General features: G+C 39.0%; 1 protein-coding gene across 2 annotated transcripts in view; it reads right to left on the bottom strand.

The window, feature by feature from the left end:
- Positions 1 to 136: 136 nt before the first annotated feature.
- Positions 137 to 24,029, bottom strand: part of MITF (melanogenesis associated transcription factor) — a 95,169-nt gene continuing 71,276 nt past the window's right edge. The window contains exons 6-10 of one of the 2 annotated variants that reach the window (XM_003785505.3): positions 16,988 to 17,105; positions 14,673 to 14,729; positions 8,986 to 9,061; positions 5,456 to 5,603; positions 137 to 939 (exon numbers count right to left, since the gene is read on the bottom strand). In XM_003785505.3, coding sequence (XP_003785553.1) covers positions 538 to 939; positions 5,456 to 5,603; positions 8,986 to 9,061; positions 14,673 to 14,729; positions 16,988 to 17,105 — 801 coding nt within the window. In that variant the 3' untranslated portion in view covers positions 137 to 537. Of the gene's footprint in view, positions 940 to 5,455; positions 5,604 to 8,985; positions 9,062 to 14,672; positions 14,748 to 16,987; positions 17,106 to 24,029 lie in introns of both variants that reach the window. The other variant, XM_023510683.1, reaches the window with a different exon arrangement.

The following is a 24,029-nucleotide window of genomic DNA, read 5'->3' on the forward strand; positions in this document are numbered from 1 at the left end:
ACTCATTCATATCATTTTGGTAACTATAAGCAAATAGAGGCATGTGTGCATGTATATATGTTGAGTAATGGCAAACTAGATTTTTCTTCCTCTTGCTTTTTTTCTTTTCTTTCTTTCTTTCTTTTTTTTTTTTTTTTTTTTGGTTGCTTTTTACATTCTTTCAATTAAACATTACATTTCATTTCCAAGGAAGTCACAGGCATAAAAATCTCAAATCAAGTTTCCCCTGAATAAAAATGGACAGACATTTCTCTGATGCAAAATCCTCTTGCTCAGAAAACTGAAGTCTGCAGTGGATTCAGTTCACAGATACTGCACACTCGCTGTACAATACTTTGGAGGCAATTGTAGTTGTAAAATAGAATATACAAGTCTGTTTCACAAAATTCTAAAAATAAAATATATCTTGGGCTATGGATAAAGCATGAAAAAAAATTTTTTCATATTAAAGTAAAATTATCAAGAAAACCCCTTCCAGGTAAATTGTGAAATCCACTAATCAAGAGAGGCAGCAGTCCGCGGCGCGAGCGGGCGGTGCTAACAGGGGTGCTCGGCCTCTTCCATGCTCATGCTGCTCCTCCGGCTGCTGGTTTTGGAAGCTCCGGGGGACACTGACGAAAGGAGAGGGTCAGTTACGCCAACCGGAGACAGCGTATCGTCCATCAGGATGTCTTCCAGTTTGGATCCCATTTTCGTGGGGACGCCGTAGGCCTGGCTGCCCTCGGTCCCGGGCCCGAGGCTGTTGTTGAAGGTGATGGTGCCATCCGTGAGATCAAGAGTGGTCGTGCACGTCAGGTCTGCGTGATGCTGAAGGAGGTCTTGGTTGCAGTTCTCCAGAACCGGCTCTTGCTTGATGATCCGATTCACCAAATCTGGAGAGCAGAGACCCGTGGACGGAATAAGGGAAAGTCCGTGGGCGCGAGCCTGCATTTCGAGTTCCTGTAATAAAAGTAAAAATCAGACGCTGAAATTGGCAGAGCACAGAGGATTTTGATGACAGTGCAAACGTAAAGAAATACAGCATTACTTACGAACAGGTCACGTGTGCCTGCTGGGTACTGCACAGCCAGTGCGCACGATCCCACCGCGGTGGAGGGAGGGCATTATACTCTGGCCCAGACCCATAAAATGTACAATGTAACTGTGGATTTTGGAGGATGATAAAATGTCAACACTGAGTTCACCGAGTGTGACGAATGTACCACTCTGGCGGGGACGGATTTTGGTACTGGGGGAGCTGCATAGGTGGAGACAGGAGGTCCATGGAGAGATATCTGTAGCTTCCCCTCAATTTTACTATGAACACACAACTGCTCTAAAAAGTAGTCTATTAAAGAAAATCAGACACTAAGAGAGAAGACAGCAAATTCCCAAAATAAAAGCATTTTGCTCTTTTAAATTAATAAACTGTATTTCCTAAAGGATCGTAGAGGTGCCACTGGTACAGAAATGAATTTTTAGGTGTTTTGTGGATTGTACTATGTATTAAAAATAGAGATAGTCTCTCTCTCTCAGATATTCATATTCATAATGAGGATAAGCTTAAAAATATAAAAATAAAATTTTTAAATATGAGCTGATAAAAGGAAAATATTAAATAAATAGTAATACAGTTTCATGCTCACTGAATTGTGAACTGGAGTTCCCAGGGATGCTGCGATGAATTCACAGGGCATGAGGGATGTTTTAAAATTTCACGGGAAAGACAGCGATACTGCCTCGAAGACTACTAAAGTCAATTTCAGCATTAGATTGTTCTACATACTTTTTGATGATCACATCCTATCATTGCAAAGTTAGGCTTTTGCAGTTGCTGAGATTAAAAAAAAAAAAGTACCATACGAGCATCATTGTGGAATGGGAAGTAAGTGTGGTGGTACCCAGGACGATAGAGGCTTTAGGAATTGCGTGCTACTCAACAGACACACACGTCTTGTTTGTAAGTAATGATATATTTCTTTCAATTTATATATTCTATTTTTTTTTTTTCAAATGGCTACTACATTGTTAGAACCTAGTTGTTTGCGTCTAACAAAAAATGACAGGTATTTCTTCTAATCCATGGATGCAGGGAAGAGGCTGCGAAGTCACTAAGGGCACCATGAGTTTAACAAGTTTGGATAGTGATGGCAAAAGCTGTCAAGGTCCTAAAAAGTCGCTAAAGTTTTAGAGGCACCATTTAGCCATCTCACCAGGACAAAAGGAAATTATTATTTTTTTTAATTCAACAAGTAAGTTCTCATCTATAAGATGAATAATTTCTTCCTTTACTTTTTTCACATACCTTCCCATTACGGGTTGAATTGTGTTCCCACAAAAATTTATACATTGAAGACTTAACCCCCAGGAACTTGGAATGTGATGGTATTTGGAGAAAGGCCTTTAGAGAGGTTACTAAGGTAAAATCTGGTCAGATGGGTGGGCCCCCTTTGAGAGGACTGGGGTCCTTCTAAGAAAAGGAGATTGAGACACAGGCACACAGAAAGGGAAGACCTTGTGGAGGTATAGGGAGAGGCTGGCTCTCTCTAAGCCAAGGAGAGAGGCTGCTGGTATCTTGACCTGGGTACACTGGCTCCAGAATTGTGAGAAAATAACTTCCTGCTGTTTAAACCAGCCAGGTGGTAGTACTTTGCTACAACAGCATGAGTTAGTAAACTTCCTAAATCCCGGTGACTTCCTCTGGTACCTTATTTCAAAAAGCCTTTCAAGAAAGCTCTCTCCCCTGGCCATTCCTAAAATGAACCACAGAGATTCCCAGATGGCCCCTGGTAAGTGTTCTACTTCTGCCTTCCAATGTCATCCTTTCCATGCTTGGATATGATGAGACGTGATACTGAGACATACATTTGAAGCAAGTCCCCTTGTCTTGTCAGACAGGGGAGGTACTCTCCACATGATGTGGCCTTTCAACTTTTGCCCAAAAGCCTAGGAATAAATATGCCTGAAAAGTCATGTTTGGTCTATATTAAAGGCTGCTGCTTCTGAAAGATTTTGCTTTGTGTGTAGTCCAAGGAAGAGCTAAAAGTTTGAGAGGTCACACAAGTATCTGCAAGTTTCTTTACACAATCTCCAGAAATACGAGTCTCTTCAGGCATCAGTTTAAAGCCCTGGGCTGTTTAACAAAATGGCAGTTCAACTGATATTAAGACTTCATGCTCTTTCTTCCTTGAACATTTCTGCATGCATCACTTAGAGCGAAAATGAAAAGAAGCCCTTAGGCCCAAGCTGAAAACATGGGCACCTGTCAGTCTACACCAACGTGCTGATAAGAACAGCCCCTGCACACCCGCAGTCAGTCATTTAAGACATAATGATAACATTGGAGTAAGACAGGCAAACATCTTACTCTGTCCTTTGTTGCTTAATTTAAAATGTTTATCAGCTGATTAGAGTATCACTTAAATTTCTAAAAAAGGTGATACATCTCATCTGGAGAACTCTAGCTTCACTGCACCACAGAGCTTTCCTAATTAATAATGTTTTCTATGATACGCAAAAGTTCTAAGGGCTGCCTTACACCAGCACTGGAAGAAAACCAAGATATTGTCACCATGGAATTTCCAATGCATATATTTCACAATATTCGGATTTCACATGAATATACATGTTTGGAACCCTAAAATAAAACAAAACCTAGCTTCTTTTTCAAAATAGTTAATACTTGTATAAGAAAATGACACATTAGTATAAGCTGCTCGTATAAATGAATATACTAAGATCAAGAGATTAAATATCTATGAACACTTATTGAAGAGACAGAACATAAAACAACAAAATACAAAGAGGATGAGGGGGAAGGGACAGGAGGATGTTCAATTACATACGACCTCTACTTCACTACCCAAATTCTAAAAGGCAATTCTAGAGAAGGGTCACCTTCTGCCCCCCTGTCCCATGGCTGGGATCACTGTAGTGAGTGAGAGAAGAGATGTGGAAATCTAAGTGCTGCGGAGTATTCAGAAGAATGAAGAATATTATTATAAAGGAACTGCTCTGCTCAAACTGTTCAACGTCCCGGACAGACACCACGGGGTGAAACACAGTGATCTCTGCGTGTTGTCCCATCTACTCAAGAAGGTGCAGTGACGCTGACTCTTACAGATAGGTGGCATTCAAAGTCAGCAAGTAAGCTAAAATTACCCTTGCAAACCCTTTGTTCAAAAAAGAGTCAGTTTTTGAGGTCAATTTCAGGGGAAGTTGTGTCCTTGCACTCAGCATGAAAAGCTGAGCTCCTTATGAGGTACCAGGAGCTGACACTGAGGGGGACCCCATCTCCTGCTTACCCTGCTGACTGCTGCATATACTCATCAACAGGATGGCAAAGGAATGGCACACATCAGTAAAGTGTGTCTCCTTCTAAACGTGTGTAGTTTGAGATACAGGCAGTATAAATCTACTATCTGAGAATTATATCATTATTATTATTTCTGAGAAGTATATCATTCTTATTATATAACATCCTCTGGATGTCCCCAAGTTCCCTATCAACCACTGACTGCTTCCCCCACCCTGCAAATACTAAGGCTTTTAAAAATAATTTAATGCATACAGCCAACGTTCGTTACGCTATGTTCTACAAAGTCACTATGAGCCCCGGATGAGGGCATATGGAAGTTCCCAGGGGAAATCCAAGGTTAGGGTCCGGAGAGCCTCTGATCCCAACACTTAGCCTTGTTTCTGCTTATCACCTTATTGAAGATACATTGTTGATTCATTAACATTGAAATGATACCCACAGGTGCTATAAAGGGTGCCAAGAAATGTACACATATTTTAAGAAAGGAAAAATAAACTGTATTAAAATTGTAATACTTAAGTCACATTTGCCTTCTACAATCAAAAGAGATACAGGAGACAACGTATAAGATAATAAACGCTATCAGGAAATATGAAGTGTTACAGTTTTAATACATTTTTTTCCTTTCTTTAAATGTGTGTACATTTTGGGGGGACACTGTGTAACTCATACCTGAATGAAGCTTATTTAACACCTGTGTTTTCTCCGTAAGGCACTCCAGGTCCTTCTTGCCCATAGGAACACTAGCCAGCACTTTAGCACTATGCTTGGGGGAGTCATTTTAAGTCATTTTCAGTTGCTGAAATCAGCAAACATGACACTTACAGACCCTGAAAGAACACTTGTTTCTAATACGAGAGCTGAAACAAGAAAGCAAGGCGCCCACGTCAGGCAGAGCTGTTCAAACTCAACTGGAAATGAGCACAATGGGCGACTCAACTTTGCCAATCAGCACATATCTGAGGATGACCAGGAACGAACCACAAATGTTGAGTTTAAGGTTAGGCCAATTCACAAACACAGAATCCACAAGTAATACGTGCAAGGATTAACTATATTAGGATTGTGTAAGCCAGTCCCTCATGGCTCATTATATTTTTCTTTCTCCACCTTGAAGTCAGTATCACATGTGAACTTCACACAACACACGTCACGTACCTGTATTCTGAGCAGCAAATGCCGATTGGCATGCTCCAGCTTCTTCTGTCGGTTTTCAAGTTCTTTGGCACGTTGCTGTTCTCGTTGCAACTTTCGGATGTAGTCCACGGATGCTTTTAAAATGGTTCCCTTGTTCCAGCGCATGTCTCTGTGATAAAAATGAAGGAAAATCAATTATTTTAGGATTTGAGGCTCAGTGAAATTTAATGTTCAAAGCATTCAATTTCTAAAGATGCAGTAACAATTACAAATTAATAAAACCCCCACTGAGTGCTTGCCACATACAGAACGCTGTCCATCCTTTTTGTATACATTATCTCACTTAACCCAGACCGGCACTGTCAAGGTGAAGGTACTGGGTATATGTTGGAGCAGAGGCAATTCAACTTGTCCTAGGTCACAGAGCTACTATATAGTGGAGTTAGGACTTTGATTACCAAGTAGATACTCTTAAATATTATATTAAATGGTTATGGGTTTCTAGGACTATAAAAGTTTACTCACACAGAACAAGCTATGGTAAAAAAAAATTATAAGATCTCACTACTTGATAGTTCATGACATAAAAGTGGCATCCTTAGATTTTTCTATCATGAATTATCAGAGGCAGATTATCTAACCTCTCTCTGTATCCATTTCCTCTTCTACAAAATGATATTACACATGTATAAGCAGCCTCAGACATAGGATATTGGGACAAAGGAGGTACTTCATACATATGTGCTTTGAATGGTTTAAAACACAAGTCAAGTAAGGGAGCAGGCACTCTGTTAATATTTATAATAGCAATCTTTCAGTAGCAGTTTCTGTGTTTTGGGTACTTTTTAAAGTGTTCTACAATTCACTTAATCATAACAATCTCCATGGGTACTAATACAATCTGCATTTTACTGATTGGAAACTAAGGCACAGAGAGGTTAATCAATTTGCCCAAGGTCGCAGAGCTAGGAAGTGGCAGAACCAGGAAGCTTTGAGAACCTGGCTTTAGATCCCCTGTTCTAAACCTCTATACCAGTGGTTCTCAACTTGCGGGTCGCCACCCACAGGAACTGTATTAAAGGGCTGCAAGCATCAGGAAGGTTGAGAACCACTGCTCTGCACCACAGTTCCTCTTGTGTGACTGAGTCCTCAAAACAACTAGACCAGATAGGATAATTCTGATATCCTTTTTTTTTAACAGATGAGAACAGTGAGGCACAAGAATGCAAACATCCGACCCCAGGTCAGACACCCAGTAGGGAACTGTTCTGGAATTCTAACCCAGGCAACCTGCACTTGGTGCTTCTCAGCTCTTAATCAGTCTGGCTCTAATACACTCATATATGAGAAAATTAAGGACACCATTAAAATGTAGCTAAAAAATTTAAAGCACTCCAGAAAATAATAAAGAATGAACTATAATATTGCTTTAAACTAATCTGAACCTTTTTATAGACAATATTCATCATAATGATGACAATTATGATGATGAAAACAAAAACAATTTGACCTACAGAGAACCATCTACCCCAACACCTGCAGCTGCTAAAAGCAGATCGGAAGTACCAGGTGGAGCTGAGAAGGGAGGGCCATTAAAACAAGCCGCTAGGTAATTGATCCTCATCTGAGTGAGGTGAAGAACAATAACAGAAGTTCTCCCAGGAGAGGGACAGATGCCGGCCCCAGAGAATTCCCTGGGGTTGATCCCCGGAGTCTGAGCACCAAAGACGGCAACCCAGGGAAGTGCCCTGAGATCCCAGGGTAAGCCCAGGGACTTCATGTTGAGAGCTAAAATCAAAGTAACAGTAACATTAGCAGCTGCAAAAGAGAGATGCAATTATGATGAATGATGCCTTACGCAGGCCAGCAAGGTGAGAAACCAGTAACCAAACATTCAAGCAGCCACCCAGTTTTTAAGAAACAATTACTTCAACCATTTATTTTGCATTTTGCTTCCTTGTGAGACCCAATTATGCTTCTGGGCTTAAAGAAGGCATTTTCCACCTCCTTTTTTTTCTTGGTAATGAGAGGGACTCTTTTCACATATAGAAGTATACATAGATCTCTAATATATAAAATCAACAAAAGCACACTTGCTCTAGGGGAAGAAAGGATATGGGGCAGTGAACTTATCAGTGAGACTGTGTATCTCTATAGCAGCCCCGAGGTACATTCTAGAAACCTGGTGTGGGAAAACCAGCATATAGCTTATAGTCTGTTTTATCTTGAAACAATGCCTACAATTAAAGATCATTATCGGTTCAGATTATAAACACACAAGTATTCTAGTACAATGGAGAGAGGAGATATGCAAATAGAGGCTTTCACTGCAGTCCCATAATTTCATAATATGTTACTAAAGAGATTCACATGCTACAGTTTAAAAGAATATGCTAAAAAGTGAAAGCTGATAAAGAACAGGAAAATGGGAATTCAATTTCAACTATCATGCAAGACTGACTATAGGAAATGAAGGTCACAGCCCTTTAGTAGGAGAAATTTGTGCTGCAGAACTGAGAATTTGAATGTTTCGGGTTTGAAAATGCCTTTCCTTGAAACCCAGGAAAGCAAAATGTGGAAGATGGAATTGTGCTTGCACATTCATCAAAACCACCTCACGATAGGTAATGGTTTTATTTTATTTTGTTACAAATTCTCCAACAATAATGTGAATAGCAAATCTAATAAGCCTTGCATGAATAATGCTTGATTTCATCTTTACATTTTATTAGGTAGCTAAAAGGTCATGTTCAAAGGCTAATTTTATAGAATGCCTGTGGGGCCAATAAAATGTATACACTGTCTAGCCCTTTTCTTCAAATGGGCCAATTTCTAATGGATAAATTCGTGTGTTTGTTGTCCTATTTCACTGATGTTACAGGCAACTGTAAGGCTGGCAGAAAAGACTTGAGAAAATTATCTTTACAGCTGTTATCCCTGAAAGGGCGGACAGACAGAGACCAAAAGCAAAATTCAGATTAGCTGACCTGTACTTACTAAGAGGATTAAGCATTACTTCTTCCCACCTAGGTTGGTAAAACATACAAAGAGCATGCAAGTTTTCATTAGAACAATTGACCTTTTTGTCTGTTGGATATCACTAAACAGACAAAAAGGTCAATTAAAGTCTCCCACAGTTGTTCATCAGTGCCTATGAGATACCCTAAGCAAGCTGAAGAGCAAACAGTCAACAAATCTCGCTTTAAGAGCTGCTGGAATCTCTGTACTGCATGAACTGCTAAAAGAAATTGGTTTTAGGAGCTCCGTATTTGTTCGCCAAGATCGCAGAGATTTCAGAAAGGCATCTCCTCACACTCAAAACGAACCATCTCATGTCCAACAATCCTTTTATGCAATTCACTGCACTTCTGTTGAAATTTTAGTTTAATGAGACTAACCAAAAGCAAGGTTTCAGAAGCACTTAGGAATGAAACCAAAGGGAGGGGGAGACTTCTTTACTCTCGTTTTTATAACTGCATTTTTTGCAACATAGGAAAAAACATTAAGGTACGAAAAATATATGATGCAGATTAATATGCAATTGTACTCACGGGTCATTTGACTTGGGAATCAAAGTACCTAGTTCTTTAATGCGGTCATTTATGTTAAATCTTCTTCTTCGTTCGACTTCAAGAAAAGAGCACAGGGAAAGGCTATTAGTAACAGTGCCACAATGCACTCAGCGTATCTCATTAAAGGCATATGCATGTTAATTCACCAGGTCAGGACCACAGACACTTGAGCCTACCTTTTCCCCTGTTTTTCCCATGTTTTTAAGACTGAGGTTAAAGCAATTAAAAAATGAGCTACTTTTGTAAAGAACTTTATCATTGACAAATCCCTTAGAAATACAATTTCTCATTTGCTCTTCTAACACTGAAATCAGAGTTACTGGCCTCAGTTAAAAATGACAAAACTGCCTTGGAGATACCGATAGGAGGGACTCGGCAAGGACATCCAGCAAGAAGTGGTAAACAGCCCAAACTTATAGCAGACCCTATAGAGCAGGAGTCAGCGAACTTTCCAAAGGGCTGGATGATGAGTACTTGGTTCTGCTGCCCAAGTAGTAAAATTGAGGATATTATATAGGTACTTGCATAAACGGAGAGAAATCAAATTTCTACACATTTTTAGTGAAAAAAATTTTAAAAATAACAACTGAGTACAATTTTTTGCACAGTAAGTCTGCAAACGAAAGCATCGGAGCATACTTGTAATGCTGAAAAGTACATTCCATATAATTTTCACTTGTTACAAAATATTATTCTAACTTTTTTTTAACCATTGAAGAAATATAAAAACACTTTCTTCACTTATGGGCCACACAAAAGCCCTTGCTTTAGTTCAGTGCTACCCAATAAAAATAGAATGCAAGTTTATGCATGTAAGTTTAAATTTCCTAGTAGCCATATTAAAAAAGTAAAAAAGAGTGAAATTAACTTCAACAGTTTGTTAAATTCATGATATCCAAAATAGTATAATTTCAACAAGAAATCAATACAGAAAGTTAGACAATCAGATTAACATTCTTTTCTTCATACTAAGTTTTCAGAACCCAGCACGTATTTGACACTTATAGCACATGGCAGTTTGGACCCACTCTATCTCAAGGGCTCAGCAGGGGCAGGTGGAGTGAGGGGCTGCCGACCGGACGGCACAGCCCTAGCACCTAAGTTTAGCATTTCACCTATGCTATGCACCTTCACAGCATTCCCATTTTATAAATCCAGTTGTAAATTCAACTAAATCATCATCTTCTTCAGGGAGGATGACATAGTACAGCATAGGAGATAATAAAGGTTTCTAACTTATGTAGCATAGCAACTACATGCCAAACAATGTAAAGTTTCAAAACTTGGATTAAAGTTGTTAATATTTCACCTTTTTTTCCCCCCCTTAAGGACAAGAGTCTTTCTCTATCACCTTGGCTGGACTGCAGTCATGAGATCACAGCACACTATAGCCTTCAACGCCTGGGCTCAAGTAGTCTTCCTATCTCACCTACGGAGTAGCTAGGACTACATGTGTCCCACTGTGCCCTGCTAAGTTTTTTTAGTTTTTTGTAGAGATGGCTTCTCCCTGTGTTGCCTGGCTGGTCTCAAACTCCTATCCTCAAGTGATCCTCCCTCCTCAGCTTCCTAGTGCTGGGATTACAAGCATGAGCCACTACTATGCCTTGCCAATATATATATATATATTTTTTACTTTACATACCACAATATATACTTATATTTGACCCATAACATTCTGTACACTTAATTAAATAATTTTGTTCACTACTTTCAACATGTATTGCAGTATATCCTGGCTGAGAAATTATTCCAATGATTAAATCGGTTTTATATAATACTAAGTCTTATCATTAGACCTCTATAAAACAGAAACCATAAGTGATGGTCGATGGTTCTGAAGAATGAATTTGGGGATTACTGAACCACTAAGCACTTCCAAGACTCTGAGGCAGGGCTTTTTTCTATTTTTTTCCAGGCACACAATAATCATAAAAATTCAAACAATACTGAAATACATCAAGTGAAATAAAATTCTCCTATGTAATCCACTACTAAGTTTCTTATATATCCTTTATGACTATTTTTATGCCTTGAAAATAAACACACACGTGATGGATCTCTTCTTGACAACATTTGCTTCCTGGTGACCTCGTTTAGTCTCACGGGTTGAAAACCACAGATATACTGATGACTCTCAACTTCCACTTCCAGCCCAGACATCCCCCTGGAACTCCAGATTCATACACCTGACTGTTCACCGTCTGCACACGGAGGTCGTCCCAATGTGAGCTCCTGATTGTTCCCACTCTAACCTGCTCCATCTCCAGGCTTAACAGCGCCTCATCGCCCTCCATGGTAACTACATCCCTCTAGCTGTTCTACGGCCTTCCATTCAATACGGAGCCTCTCTCCCTCTCACATCCCACATCGGATCCATTATCAAATCGGTTGGCTCTGCCTTCATAATATTTCCAGAATTTGTCCACATCCAACTTCCGCTGCTACCCAAGATGCCACTGCCATCCTTTGCTCGGCGTATTCAACCCTCCTAACGGGCATCTCTACCTCCCCCCGCTGCCTGGTTCCTCCCCACTTTGGTCTAATCTCCAGCATCTAGAGCGATTCTGTTAAATCAATTAAAATGTAAATCAGAGCATGTCAACGCTTGGCTTAAAACTTTCCTATCACCTAGTACTTCTAGAGCAGTGGTTCTCAACTCCTTTTTAACAATGAAAATCCACTGCAGCATTAGGAAGGGTGAGAAAACCGCTGTTCTGGAGAAAAGCCTCCCCAAGGCATCCTTCGAGGCTCTGGTGAGCTCCTGCCCTGACCGCCTCATTTTCTACTCTCCCACTCTGACCCACCTCCCCTTGTGATACACCCAGTTCCTCTTCTTTAGCCCCATCAGCTCCTTGCTATTCCTCAACCGTGCCAGACACACTCCCCAACTGCGGATGCACAGCTGCTCTGGAACTCTCTCTCTGTGGATGCCTGAATGACCGGCCCTCATCTCCCTCAGGTAGTGACAAGTTTACCTAAGCGACTTCCCTAATCATCTTCTTTGAAATGGCTCTACCAACTCCTGTGTCCACGCTGACACAAAATCCCCTCGCCTGCCCTTTTTCTCCTCCGAGAACGTTCTGCAGCCTAATAGTCACATATTTCATTCATTTATTTATTGTGTTTATTCAGTTGCATCCAAAGACCCCTGTGTGCCTACCGCATTGTAGGCCCTCAACATATACAGGGTGAATAAAGAATGATACATTCCAAGCAAAGTAACACTAACCATCCATATTCCACCTCTCTCCTTTTCCGCTCCACACATCTTGTTGACATCCTTCCCTGTCAACATTGAGATGTACATTTTATTTTTAGTTCAGTGACTTCCCTCCCCAGTTATTTATTATTAAGGTGGTATGTGCTGGTAAAAATTTTCAAAAAACATAAACATGTATAAAGATAAAAGCCAATTCTTTTTTTTTTTTTTTTTTTGAGGCAGAGTCTTAAGCTCTCCCCCTGGGTAGAGTGCCATGGCATCACAGCTCACAGCAACCTCCAACTCCTGGGCTTAAGCAATTGTCTTGCCTCAGCCTCCCAATTAGCTGGGACTATAGGAGCCTACCCCAACGCCTGGCTTTTTTTTTGTTGTTGCAGTTGTCATTTTTGCTTAGCTGGCCTTGGCCAGGTTCGAACCTGCCAGCCTCAGTATATGTGGCTAGTGCTATAACCACTGTGCTATGGGCGCCAAGCCAAAGCCAATTCTTTACATCACCCAACATCTGCATTCCTGAGGAAACTGTCCTTGATGGCGGGTGATGGAAGATCCTGTCCCACGCACACATACATGCATAGAACACACACACACAGGAGCACACTCCCGTCCAGTGGGCTCTTCTTACACAATGGGGGTATTTTACATATTAATCCACTGCTTGCTTCTCACTCAGTAATAAATGGTAGGCAATCCCTGGGTCACAGGCAAGCTCCTACGGGTGGGAAGGTCATTGTCTGGTTCACATTATTTTAAGAAATGCCTCATACAAAAAGGGAGCTCAACAAACAGTGGAAAGAACAAGCAGGAAAATGAACATGTAACACATTTTGGCAAATATTCCTCCAAAACAAATTCATAGAAGAGGAAGAGCTAGGTCAAGGGACAACCTCATCTTGAATATTCATTTCCGACGGTTAGAGGAGACTTTTAGATTGTTTTAGAGCCCTCTGAGTTTGACATAATCAGGTTTGCATTTTACTGACGACCCTGAACTTGGAAGTTCAGTTGCCTCATTGAAGGTGTCTATTGTTTTTGACAAGATCCGACTTAGTTTTCCACATCTCGATTAAGTAAAGTTTTAGATAACAAGAAATTATCTTATTTCTAAGGTGTTTTAAAAGAAGAAATATCTTAGAGATTTTGGAATATCTCTTGGAAGCTGGAGAAGGCCAAAATCAGTCCCTATCTTTTGGTTAAAGCATAAGGAAAAGATGTCAGCTGTCATACCAGATGTGAAAACTGGGGAGGTCAGTAGCTCCTAAATTAAAAACCTACACCAGCCAGGCCTCAGGGAAATCCATTTCTCAGGAACACGAACCTAGACAAACAACCTCTATACAAATAGCAGGTATAAGAATGGTCAGGGCGGCATTGTTTATAACAGAAAAAAAACTAGGAGCAGTGTGAACACTGAGAAGCAGGAAAATTACTAAAATCATACCCTCAGACCATGGAATACTATACAATCATTTTCTAAAAAGAAAATATATCTATATTTCTAACAGTAAAAGATCTTCAGAACATACTGTTCAGTAAAAAGCAAGCCAAGGGAATGTGGGCAACATGATACAGTTTGTGTTAAAACATACACAAAACCCTGCTACTTATTTATTTTCTGTGTGTATATTCTTAAATACATAGAAGAAGGTGAGGAAGAGAAACACCAAATTAAAACAAACGTGCATATATCTGGGAATTAAAAGAGAACTTTGGCCTTTATCATTTTTATAAAGAGAAAGCATCTATGTTATAACTTATATTCTCAAAAGTCAGTTCAGGAAAAAAGAGGATATGAGGTTAAGAAATTCACACACAAACTATTTCCAAACCTAATCCTTTTATTGTTATTGTATTTTGCCTCGTAGCCACTCTTACCTTGCTTATATTACACAAAAACTTACGTTTTCATAGGAGAAAGCTTAAAGGTTTGATCAAGAATAAATTAAATAAAAATAAAATATTTTAAATGTTATAAGATTTTCTTCCTTAAGTCTCAGGTAAAGTCAGAAATTTAGGAGGCTACCTCATCCACTAGTCCCCTTCAGAACTGTTTCTTTCTCGCTTTTTTTTCTTTCAAATCTCACTGGAGAAGGTGATCCCATGATCCCCTTCTGTTAATAAGTTCCAGTGTGAGTGATATTTATAATTGGGTAGTTGGGGAGTCTCCCTCTCACTAAAAAAAACAAAATCAACCCCCCCACTACTACAAACAAGAAAAATAAAACTTCAGAAACTGAAAACAAATATATACACGAAGTTCCATTTGATTTGCAATAAAAGTGGAGAAAAACATACACCCTGGTTTCTCTGAAAGACAATTTTTCCCATAAAGTACATTTAATAGCTACAGAAATCGATTTTCCTGCAAAATTTCTGGAAACCTTTTAGATGTATGGGAGAACATTCAATCCAACACCCGATGTCATGAGCGTAAATAAAATCAACTTACTCAAGTTGTGATTGTCTTTTTTTTGCCTCTCTTTAGCCAATGCTCTTGCTTCAGACTCTGTGGGAAAAATACACGCTGTGCACATGAATGAAGTCATTAGAAACTGGAACTGTTCGAGGGGCACAACCACATCAACTGCAAAACTTCTCATGCCCTAACCTTAGGGAAGCTGGTCTGATCTGACTCTGAGTAAAAACATGGCTTTTTAAATGATGTCTTGTTAAAAGCTTGAGCTTTAAAAAGCACTATATTACAAATACAGAGGGTGTCAAAACCATGTATACACATTTCAAGAAAGGAAAAAAACTGCATTAAAATTCTAATACTCAACATACACAGATAATGTTTGTTAATCTTGTATAACAGAGTATCTCTTGTAAATGCAGAAGTCAAATGTCCCTGGACTATTACAGTTTTTATACAGTTTTTTTCCTTTCTTAAGGAAAGGATAAAAAACGTTTTTAAATCTTAAAAAACGATATGCACTCATTTTTTTTGGCACCCTTTATTTATACTATGCAAAAACTCAGCTTCCCAGAAACAATGTAAACATACACAGGTACCAAGAAGAATAAAATAAAGAAGAAGAAAACTGTGGAAATTTGCTGTTGATACTCTATTATCAGGAGTCAATTTTTCTTTGTAGGCCATAGAACTTTTCAGTCTTTCTGAAATGCCTTTGTGACACAGTGACATGAGAATCACACAGAAAAGCTCCCAAACTGGGTCTCTCCGTCCTCTGACCAGTTCATAGAAATGAACTCATTTTTTCAGAAACTGGGACCAGACTCAGTCAAAACCGACTATACCAAAATCACTTAATGGCTCTTATGAGCAACTATTTTCCAGTTTGAGTTCTATAAAAACAAAAATAGGAATAGCATACAGAGGCATTTGGTGACACCCCCATTTGGAAAATTCTATTTGCATAACAATTCCTGTGAGCTCTCTGTGGTAAGAGATTACTTTTGGCCTTATAGAAAGAAAAACAAAATAAAATTGTTAAAAAAGTAAACATGTTGTTTGATCAATCCTGGGATTCAGAAAGCTCTATTTTCTTTTCTAAAGCGGTATCTTCAGCATTATACTATCATAACTTAGAATTTTATCTCAAAATAGACATCTCTTTAGCATAACTTATAGCCGCTGAAGCATATATATACACACATATATTTATTATATGAGTGTTACATATGTATATATATGCACATATGTATGTATATATGCATATGTATGACTGTGTGTGTACATATATAACTCAGAAGCTGAATTCTTTCGATTGTGATGGTCAATCTAAATCATTTTCTATTTTTTCTTTTTTACACAGAACATGAGGCTGCTGTGCCTCACACACCCTCTACTTCAGCGACTCTTAAGCGTCTTGTTATCATTGTCTCACAGTACTTTTCCCTCCGGCAGGTTAACTACTCCTTTTTTGGTTTGGGATGGTTTTTACTTATTAACCAATTACCTTTTTTAACCTAAATCAATGACTTTTTATTAAATGTCTTTTTTCTGCTACAACTTTCTGATATAATTTTTTTAAAAGGCATCCTTGAATAGAACAGGAATTTCCTCTACCAAATGCATATTCTGTATTCTCAGTCTGTTCATCCTAATCTTGCAGAATTTGAGAACCAAACAATAAAATGGGGGGGGAGGGAGGTGAGGGCCAAAAAATTCACCACAGTGGGATGCCAGTTTCAATATAGTTTCTGACAAATTCCTCCCCTAAAGCATTAAACAAAGTGGTGAAACAGGTAATTTCATACTTGCCTCAAGAACAAACAATACCCATGCCTCCATTTTATAATTTATTTTTTCTTCTGTGTAACAAAGAAGATATAGCAAAAATAACAGGAGGAATTGGAAGATGTAGGAGATAACATTCTTACATCTCAGCTGCAGGCTCAAATTTGTGTCAAAGGGAAATTCAGACCAGGTTTCTCCAACCCAAATGCCTCTCAAGAATTGGCCAAGAAACATAAACGTCAGGTTGGGGGGTGGGGAAGACACAGCTGAACATGTTACCTGCTACCCCCAACCCAAAGGAGCCAGAAGCCATAGACACAGTGATTGGTGACATGAAGTATGGTGGCCCTGATTGCTGATCTCTCAAGTGACACTGGAAATCAGGATTTGCAAGTATAAATCCTGCATCTTGAAATATATTGCACGATGTTTTTACTGTTGCAGAGACCTTAAAAAGTCCATGAGTTGGATATAATCTGAACTCTATCTATAGTGATGGACTTTGTCTAATTCAGAAGTGGACAGAAATTCTACAGTAGGAGGAACATTTGCTGGGTTTTTACCTGTGAGCTCCCTTTTTATGTTGGGAAGGTTGGCTGGACAGGAGTTGCTGATGGTGAGGCCTGGGGGTGGCAAGCCTTGGTTTCCATAAAGGTCAATCAAGTTTCCCGAGACAGGTAACTAAAGAGAGAGAAACAACAACAGAATTATTGAACAATTAGAAAGTGTTTCAGATAAAACACACATCCTATTACAGGTTTCATTTAAGAAAAATGATTTGATAAAAAAATGTTTTTTAATTTAAAAAATGAGATAGTTTTTTTTTCATTCACTCACAGATAATCAGAGCTGTATGGTTTGCTTAGCTGGTTCCCTTTAAGAGAGGAAAGGATAGTCTCACACCACGATATGGTTATACTACCTTCTAATGGGGTTATGTTTTGAGCACAGAGACAATGGATAATCTGTCAAATGTATTATCTGGTACAACTAGTAGGATATAGTAGATGTTTAGTAAATGTTGACTATTATCATAAAATAGGATTCTATGTGAGATGGCCTTTTTCACTAAATTAGTTTTTTCCATCAAAGTCAAATGTTCTTCCTTCCCTTTAGTCCTAATTCCCTTCTTCTCTCTCTTTCTTTTATAAAGAAAAGCAATAAAACATGTTTTCTTATTGGAAAAGAAATTACTTCCTTATTACTAAAGAGAAAAGGCTAGTTTCCTTGTAATTGAAATTTTCCATAAAGCCACAAGAGGGAGCCCAAAGACTTTACAAGAATAACAGAAATCGGGCTTCCCAAGCTTGCTGAAGAGTTTTTCCTCTAGTTGTGAATTGGATGTTTTAAAGTACTGAATTCATTCCCTGCCCCAACATTTCACAATGTCGTTCTGTTCTATTGTATATTTCCTTATAACGGGTTAGTTGCAGGAGTTTTATGTGCCCATTTTTATAGAAGAGGTCCAAGGTGATTCTTCTTCCCCTGCCATGAAATGAAGTTTGAAATAATTAACTATGAAGAAATAGTTAAGTGACCTTACAACTTCCACTACAACCATCTAACCATTTCCCACTTTCTATAACCATGAACACAGGGTAAGACGTTATGTCACTAAGCCCTTCTCTTTCTTGATTTCACTCTGAATTTTGCTCTACGCCAGACAAAAGTATATTCAGAAAGCCCTGAAATGTGACTACAGTTTTTAGAGATCAAGCAGTACTGAGTAAAGACTGTCCTCAACAGAGTACATTTCATCCTCTCAAATGAACATGCAGATGAAATAAAAATAGAACCAAATGTGCTCCCCCTCACTGGTAACCATTTGCATCTATTCCTAGGATGGCTTCTAAATGTATATTCTATGAACTGAAGCCCTAGCTAAAGAGACGGGGTGAGGGTGTATGTGGATAAGATGCCTCCCACAGGCAAATCTGAGATGGGCTCTATGAGAATGGGGGGTGAGGCAGGAGAGACAGACGCACCTGCAGCCCCCACTCCCTGCTCTGCTCTTGTGTCAAGGCAGTATTTATAGTGCGTGCATAAAACACACAGCCCCAACACACATGCAAAAAAATAAAGTAGACATCATGGTCATAGAAAATGCCCTTGAACCACATCTCAAAGCCTTTTAACTAAGGAACTGATAAAAAGTGACTTTGATTATTAGCTGTCATTTCACTAAGTGGCTTTATTTGAAATAGGTCACCTCCTCTGGGTCAACCTTGCTCTGTGTGTATTCAGTTTTATTCTTGTCCAATTTAATACAAAGTGAAAGGCGCTCACGTGTTTCAACACAGCACTGCAAAGGGCCAGAGAGACAAAACTTATAAAGCTGCTGTGATTCTGGTAACCTTTCTGGATGCCAAGGCTTTATTCTCTGTCTTCCTAGAGTTTCAGATTTGAGGAGAACTGTTGGGTTCAAATAAACCAAGAATGTGACTTGAAAATTCAAAGTAATAAACTTACAAAACAAAATTATTCCCATAGTTCTAGAAATGCAAATCATATATACAGATGGTACCAAAAAATGTATACATGTTTTAAGAAAGGGAAAAAACTGTATTAAATCTGTAATACTCAAGTCATGTTTGACATCTGAATTACAAGAGGTGCTCAATATGACTTGGTTTCATCTTTTGGTATCAGTATATTTTGAGTATTACAATTTTAATACAGTTTTTTCTTTCTTAAAGTATGCACACTTTTTAAGGCACCCTCTTATATATTGTTTCCATATGCAAACTGTATATAAAACATGCAATTGTGTTATTATGATTATTTGTTAGGGATAGATAACAGCAAGTGGTATAAATCTCTAAGTCATCAATGGACCTACATTGAACAGACATCTACTTTTGAGCTGTTCTGGAGCAAGAACAGATTTTCTAACTATTATAAAGAGAAAAAAAAGGACATACAGTATGGGAAAGAGAGTAGATGGGGGTTGGAGGGGAGCCTAGAGAGAAATGGATTGGGAGAGGTGAGAAACCACAGAGAGCATGGCCGTGATGAGTGTGGACTGCCAGCAGGGCAGTGCTGACCAGTGAGGGAGAGGAACAAAGCTCTCTGTGAGAAGGTGCTTCATCAGCCACGCTGTGGAGGTCAGACATTGTTACTTCCAGTCCACGAAGTAGCTTAAAGTGCTCTATCTGCTTTAAACATTTCCTGCATAGGCTGCTTTCCCAATATTTGCTGATTAGGAGTGGGCTGCTTTGGACATGCAGGAATATTTTGCTGGGGATCATCTACTTTGGGCCAGACATAGAACTAGAATGGCACGTTGCGTATATTTTTATTTGATTTTTACATAAGGAAAAGCCACGGTTGTTACCACGGCTGAATCGAGGATTTTGGTAGGAGGCCCATGTCACATTTCAATAGGAATACTGGGCAGCAGTGTCAACATGCTGATATCAACTAGTTAGAGACTACAATTTTTAACTCATCTCCAAGTAGACCACGGAAAGAACTACTCAGTGCTCACTCATCAGATGTGGACACTGCAATATACAAATTATGACAATAATACAGAGGTGAACAGCCTGTATGTAGAAGTCAAAGACCCAAATACCAATCCTGCCTCTGTTCCTGACCTGTTGTGTGATATTAGGCAAGTTTTCTAAACTCTCTGTGGCTTAACGTCCCTGTCATTCATATCACAGGGGTTTATCAGAATTGATGGAAATATAGCAAGTGAGACACAGTGCCTCTACTTCAGTTATCACGAAGTGGTAGCTACTATAATAATACGGTATTATAACTACTAGAAAGTACACAGGACAGTCTGGACAGTCAAGCTATTTTCAGTTTGATCAAGAAAACTACAGGCTATGTTAATTACTAAGTACGGGCAGATCCTGGGTTACAAATGAGATGGGTTCCATAGATTCACTGTTAAGTTAAACTTGTGTGTAAATAGAAACAGGTACATTTATCTGTTACTTAAGTGCAAGCCATATGTTGGTTGGATGTTTGTAATTCAGGGACTGCCTATACACAGTCAACCATTAGACCAATTTTCCCCGATTGCAATGCAAATTGCAAAATACAAATTTTACCATGATTGCAATACAAATCAAAGTACGGAAATCGGGGAATCTGCAGGGCCGAGGTGAACAAACACTCATTATCCCAAATCAGGGTTTCTAGTGGAGATCACATCCAGTTTATCTGAAGACATCTTTGGTTGTCACACCTGGGGGTAGGTACTGCTGGCCTCTAATGGATGGAAGCCCGGGGTTACTGCTAAAGGTTCTAATGCACAGGGCAGTTCCTCACAATAAACACTTCTCCATCCCAAATGGCAGCAGTGCCACTGTGTCCTAACGGGGGCATATGTCTGTTGTACTAATTTATTTGTTGATGCTACTAAAAGGAAGGTTGGTTAGAATAGTATGGCTTCCTAATTAAAAGCCAATCTCCTAATTATGCATTTTAAAGAAAGGATTCTGTGGCTCTTCTGAGTTAGAGAATTCACCTATAAATACAATTAGCATCACAATTAGGTCAAAGTAACACCTTTGGAGCCCAGAAAGAAGAAAAGATATCTTCTATTAACACAGATATTTTGCATCCTTTTCTGGGTTTTTACCCAGCACGTTAACCTGATGGACAAGATTTCACTTCCAGAAGACAAGTTGTGTAGTGGGCAGATGAAAGGCTACAGTCCAATTAGGGCAAATAAAGAGAAGGTAAGCCTGCCTGGTCTGTGCCCCAGCTGGGGTCGGAGCTGATTTCTCCAATGTGGCGCTCCACCAAAATGAATATTTTTCCAAGTCAATGATAACTGCAAAATGTTATGATTTTTTCTTTCTGGATGGCCCCCTTCTCTGACTATCAATTGAGCACTGTTAACACAAGTAAACTGGGACTTCTATTCATTGTTTGTGATGGTACAAGAGGGCCCTGTGTTCTCAGAATAGTTATTTCTAGACTTCAATTCCCTTAGGATAGTTTCCTCTCTAAGTGTTCCTTCCACTTGTTTTTTTAAAGTAGATAACTTGAAATAAAGCATTTCAAAGAATCAAATAAAAGACAGAAAAGCCTAACATGAAGACATTTAAGTTAAACTTAACTGTGGGAAAAAAGTTAAAACATTAATAGATTATAGCAGGATTTTACTTAATTTTGATAGCTAAAATACAAGTTTATCAAGAGTGAGTGCTGGTTCCTAACCTTTAGTGGGAGCTCCTTGGGGCTGAACTGTTTGAAATGTTTTTCATTTATTTATAAGGTTTTTCATTATAAGAGTGACCTCTTATAATTTGCATGTTAATTCTATTGTAGTAGATGCTACTGTGAGCCCCATTTTGCAAACAAGGAAACTGAGGCAGAAAGGTCAAATAACTCACTCATGTTCTCAGATATCCAGTTCAGGGTGTATGCTTCTAACACTGAAGTTATATTGTCTCTCCCCAAATAAGAAAATGTTGAAGTAGTTTTGTTGTATAAGACCTCAAAGGGGCAAAATTTAGCTTTTTAAAGCACGAGAATAGAGAAAAGAAATAGATACTGGGATAAAGTCAGTGACTTCTGAGGGTAGCTTCTGTGTGTACTCCTTTCTGAGTGATGATTTTCTTTCTTTCCTTTTTTTTTTTTTTTTTTGAGACAAAGTCTTGCTCTGTCATTCCCACCTGGAGTGCAATGGCCTCATCATAGCTCACTGCTACCTCAAATTCCTAGACACAAGCAATCTTCTCACCTCAGCCTCCTGAGTAGCTGAGATTACAGGCTTATACCACCATTCCTGGGTATTTTTTCTATTTTTTTTGAGACAGAGTCTCACTCTGTTGCCCCATGCTAGAATGCCGTGGCATCATAACTCATAGCAACCTCAAACTCTTGGGCTCAAGAGATCCTCGTGCCTCAGCCTCCTGAGTATGATGGGACTACAGGCACCCATCACAATGCCAACCTAGTTTAATCTTTCTATTTTTTGCCAAGATGAGATCTCACTCTGGCTCAGACTGGTCTTGAACTCAATTGATCTTCCCATCTTAGCCTCCCAAAGTCCTGGGATTATAGGTGTGAGCCACTGCATCTAGTCTTGGCTGGATATTAATTCAACTCTGCCCAGGGGATCTTTCCTATTTGGAAATTCCCTTGAGATGGTCTCTCTGTTCCTGAATTACCCTTCTCCTGCTTCTAGCCTGGTAAGCCCCATGACAACAGGAAGCATACCTTACCCACCTTTGCAGCCACAGCACCTCACTCAGCACTGGTCACCGACTAGGTCTACTAATAAATGCTAAATCAATCTTTAAAACAGTCAGATAATTGATAATCCAGATATCAATAATGTCTTGATTATCATGTTATTCTAACATAAAACTTGACAAAGTATAGTGCTCAATGAATATCAATTGAATAAACAAATACTATTAAAATTATTTGATGTTATAATTAATATATTACACTTAATCTAGACAATATTATTGAGTACCACTTAGGTTGCCAAGGCTCAATACATACTTTGTCAGGTGAAATGACCATGTGATGTAAGTATATTTAATAGTCCCATTTTGCAGATGGGGAAACAAAGGACTTTAAGAAACTGAGGTAACAGGCAAGGTCACGGAGCGAATGACAGACTTAGGATTTGGACCCACATCTGGTTATAAATCTCCAAACCCTAACCATTATACTTTATTGCTTCCCTAGTGAGGGAGGGCAGATCTTTCATGGGAGTTTTCCAAGAAGCCTGCTGCCTAAATTTTTTGTAGGGAATATGAAGATACACAAGCAAAGGTGAATGCACTGGGTACCAGATTGGGTCAGATGACTTCAAATGTCTTCATGATTGCAAAAAGAAAAAAAGCAATGATTTTATAAAATTATGCCAATTTTACAATCTGCTACGCATGCTCAGTTACCCTCTTGACATCACTAGCAAAATGGCCCCCCTCACAGCAACGTTCTTTTGAGATGACTGGGCCATTGCTAATCAATGCTGCTAGAACAGTGAAATATTATAAATGTTGTAAAAATGTAAAAACTATAAAAAGACATGTCTTTGGGTATATTTATAGATTCCCTAGTACAAGTTCCCCCGAGTGTTTTGCTATGTCCATCCTCGGTTTCTGACTGCAGACAAGTATATTCTGTCCCATGGGATATACCAAGTTAGAAGCAGAATAGTTCCACGGAAGTCACCAAGGATCAATGAGGGAGAGGAGAGTCCAGCATAGAAACCTTTATCAGAATGGCAAAATACTGGGTATTCAAAAATCAGTGGGGAGTTTAAATGGGTGGGACATAGGCATACTCTAAATATTGCAGACAAGAGTTCAAGTAAGTGAATTTAAGGAACTGAATCAAGATGGGAAAGAAAAGAAAACGGTAACTATATGAATCAATTTACTGAAGATTTTGGTATAAATTAAGTAAGGGATACTTTGTTCCCTGGCCAAAGGAATCTACTACTGGAATTTAGTCTGTGTTTATATATATGTATACATACACACATATATTTAAAAAACATAAAATTTGGCATCTTAACCATTTTAACCAGTTCCTCTTTCCTACCAATAGAGGTTAGTTTGGGTTTTTTTTTTGTTTGGTTTTTTTTTTTTGGGGGGGGGGGTTTGCAGTTTTTGGCTGGGG

The sequence above is a fragment of the Otolemur garnettii genome, unplaced genomic scaffold, assembly GCF_000181295.1.
Source record: "Otolemur garnettii isolate 467f Iridium unplaced genomic scaffold, OtoGar3 scaffold00015, whole genome shotgun sequence".
Taxonomy (NCBI): Eukaryota; Metazoa; Chordata; class Mammalia; order Primates; family Galagidae; genus Otolemur; species Otolemur garnettii.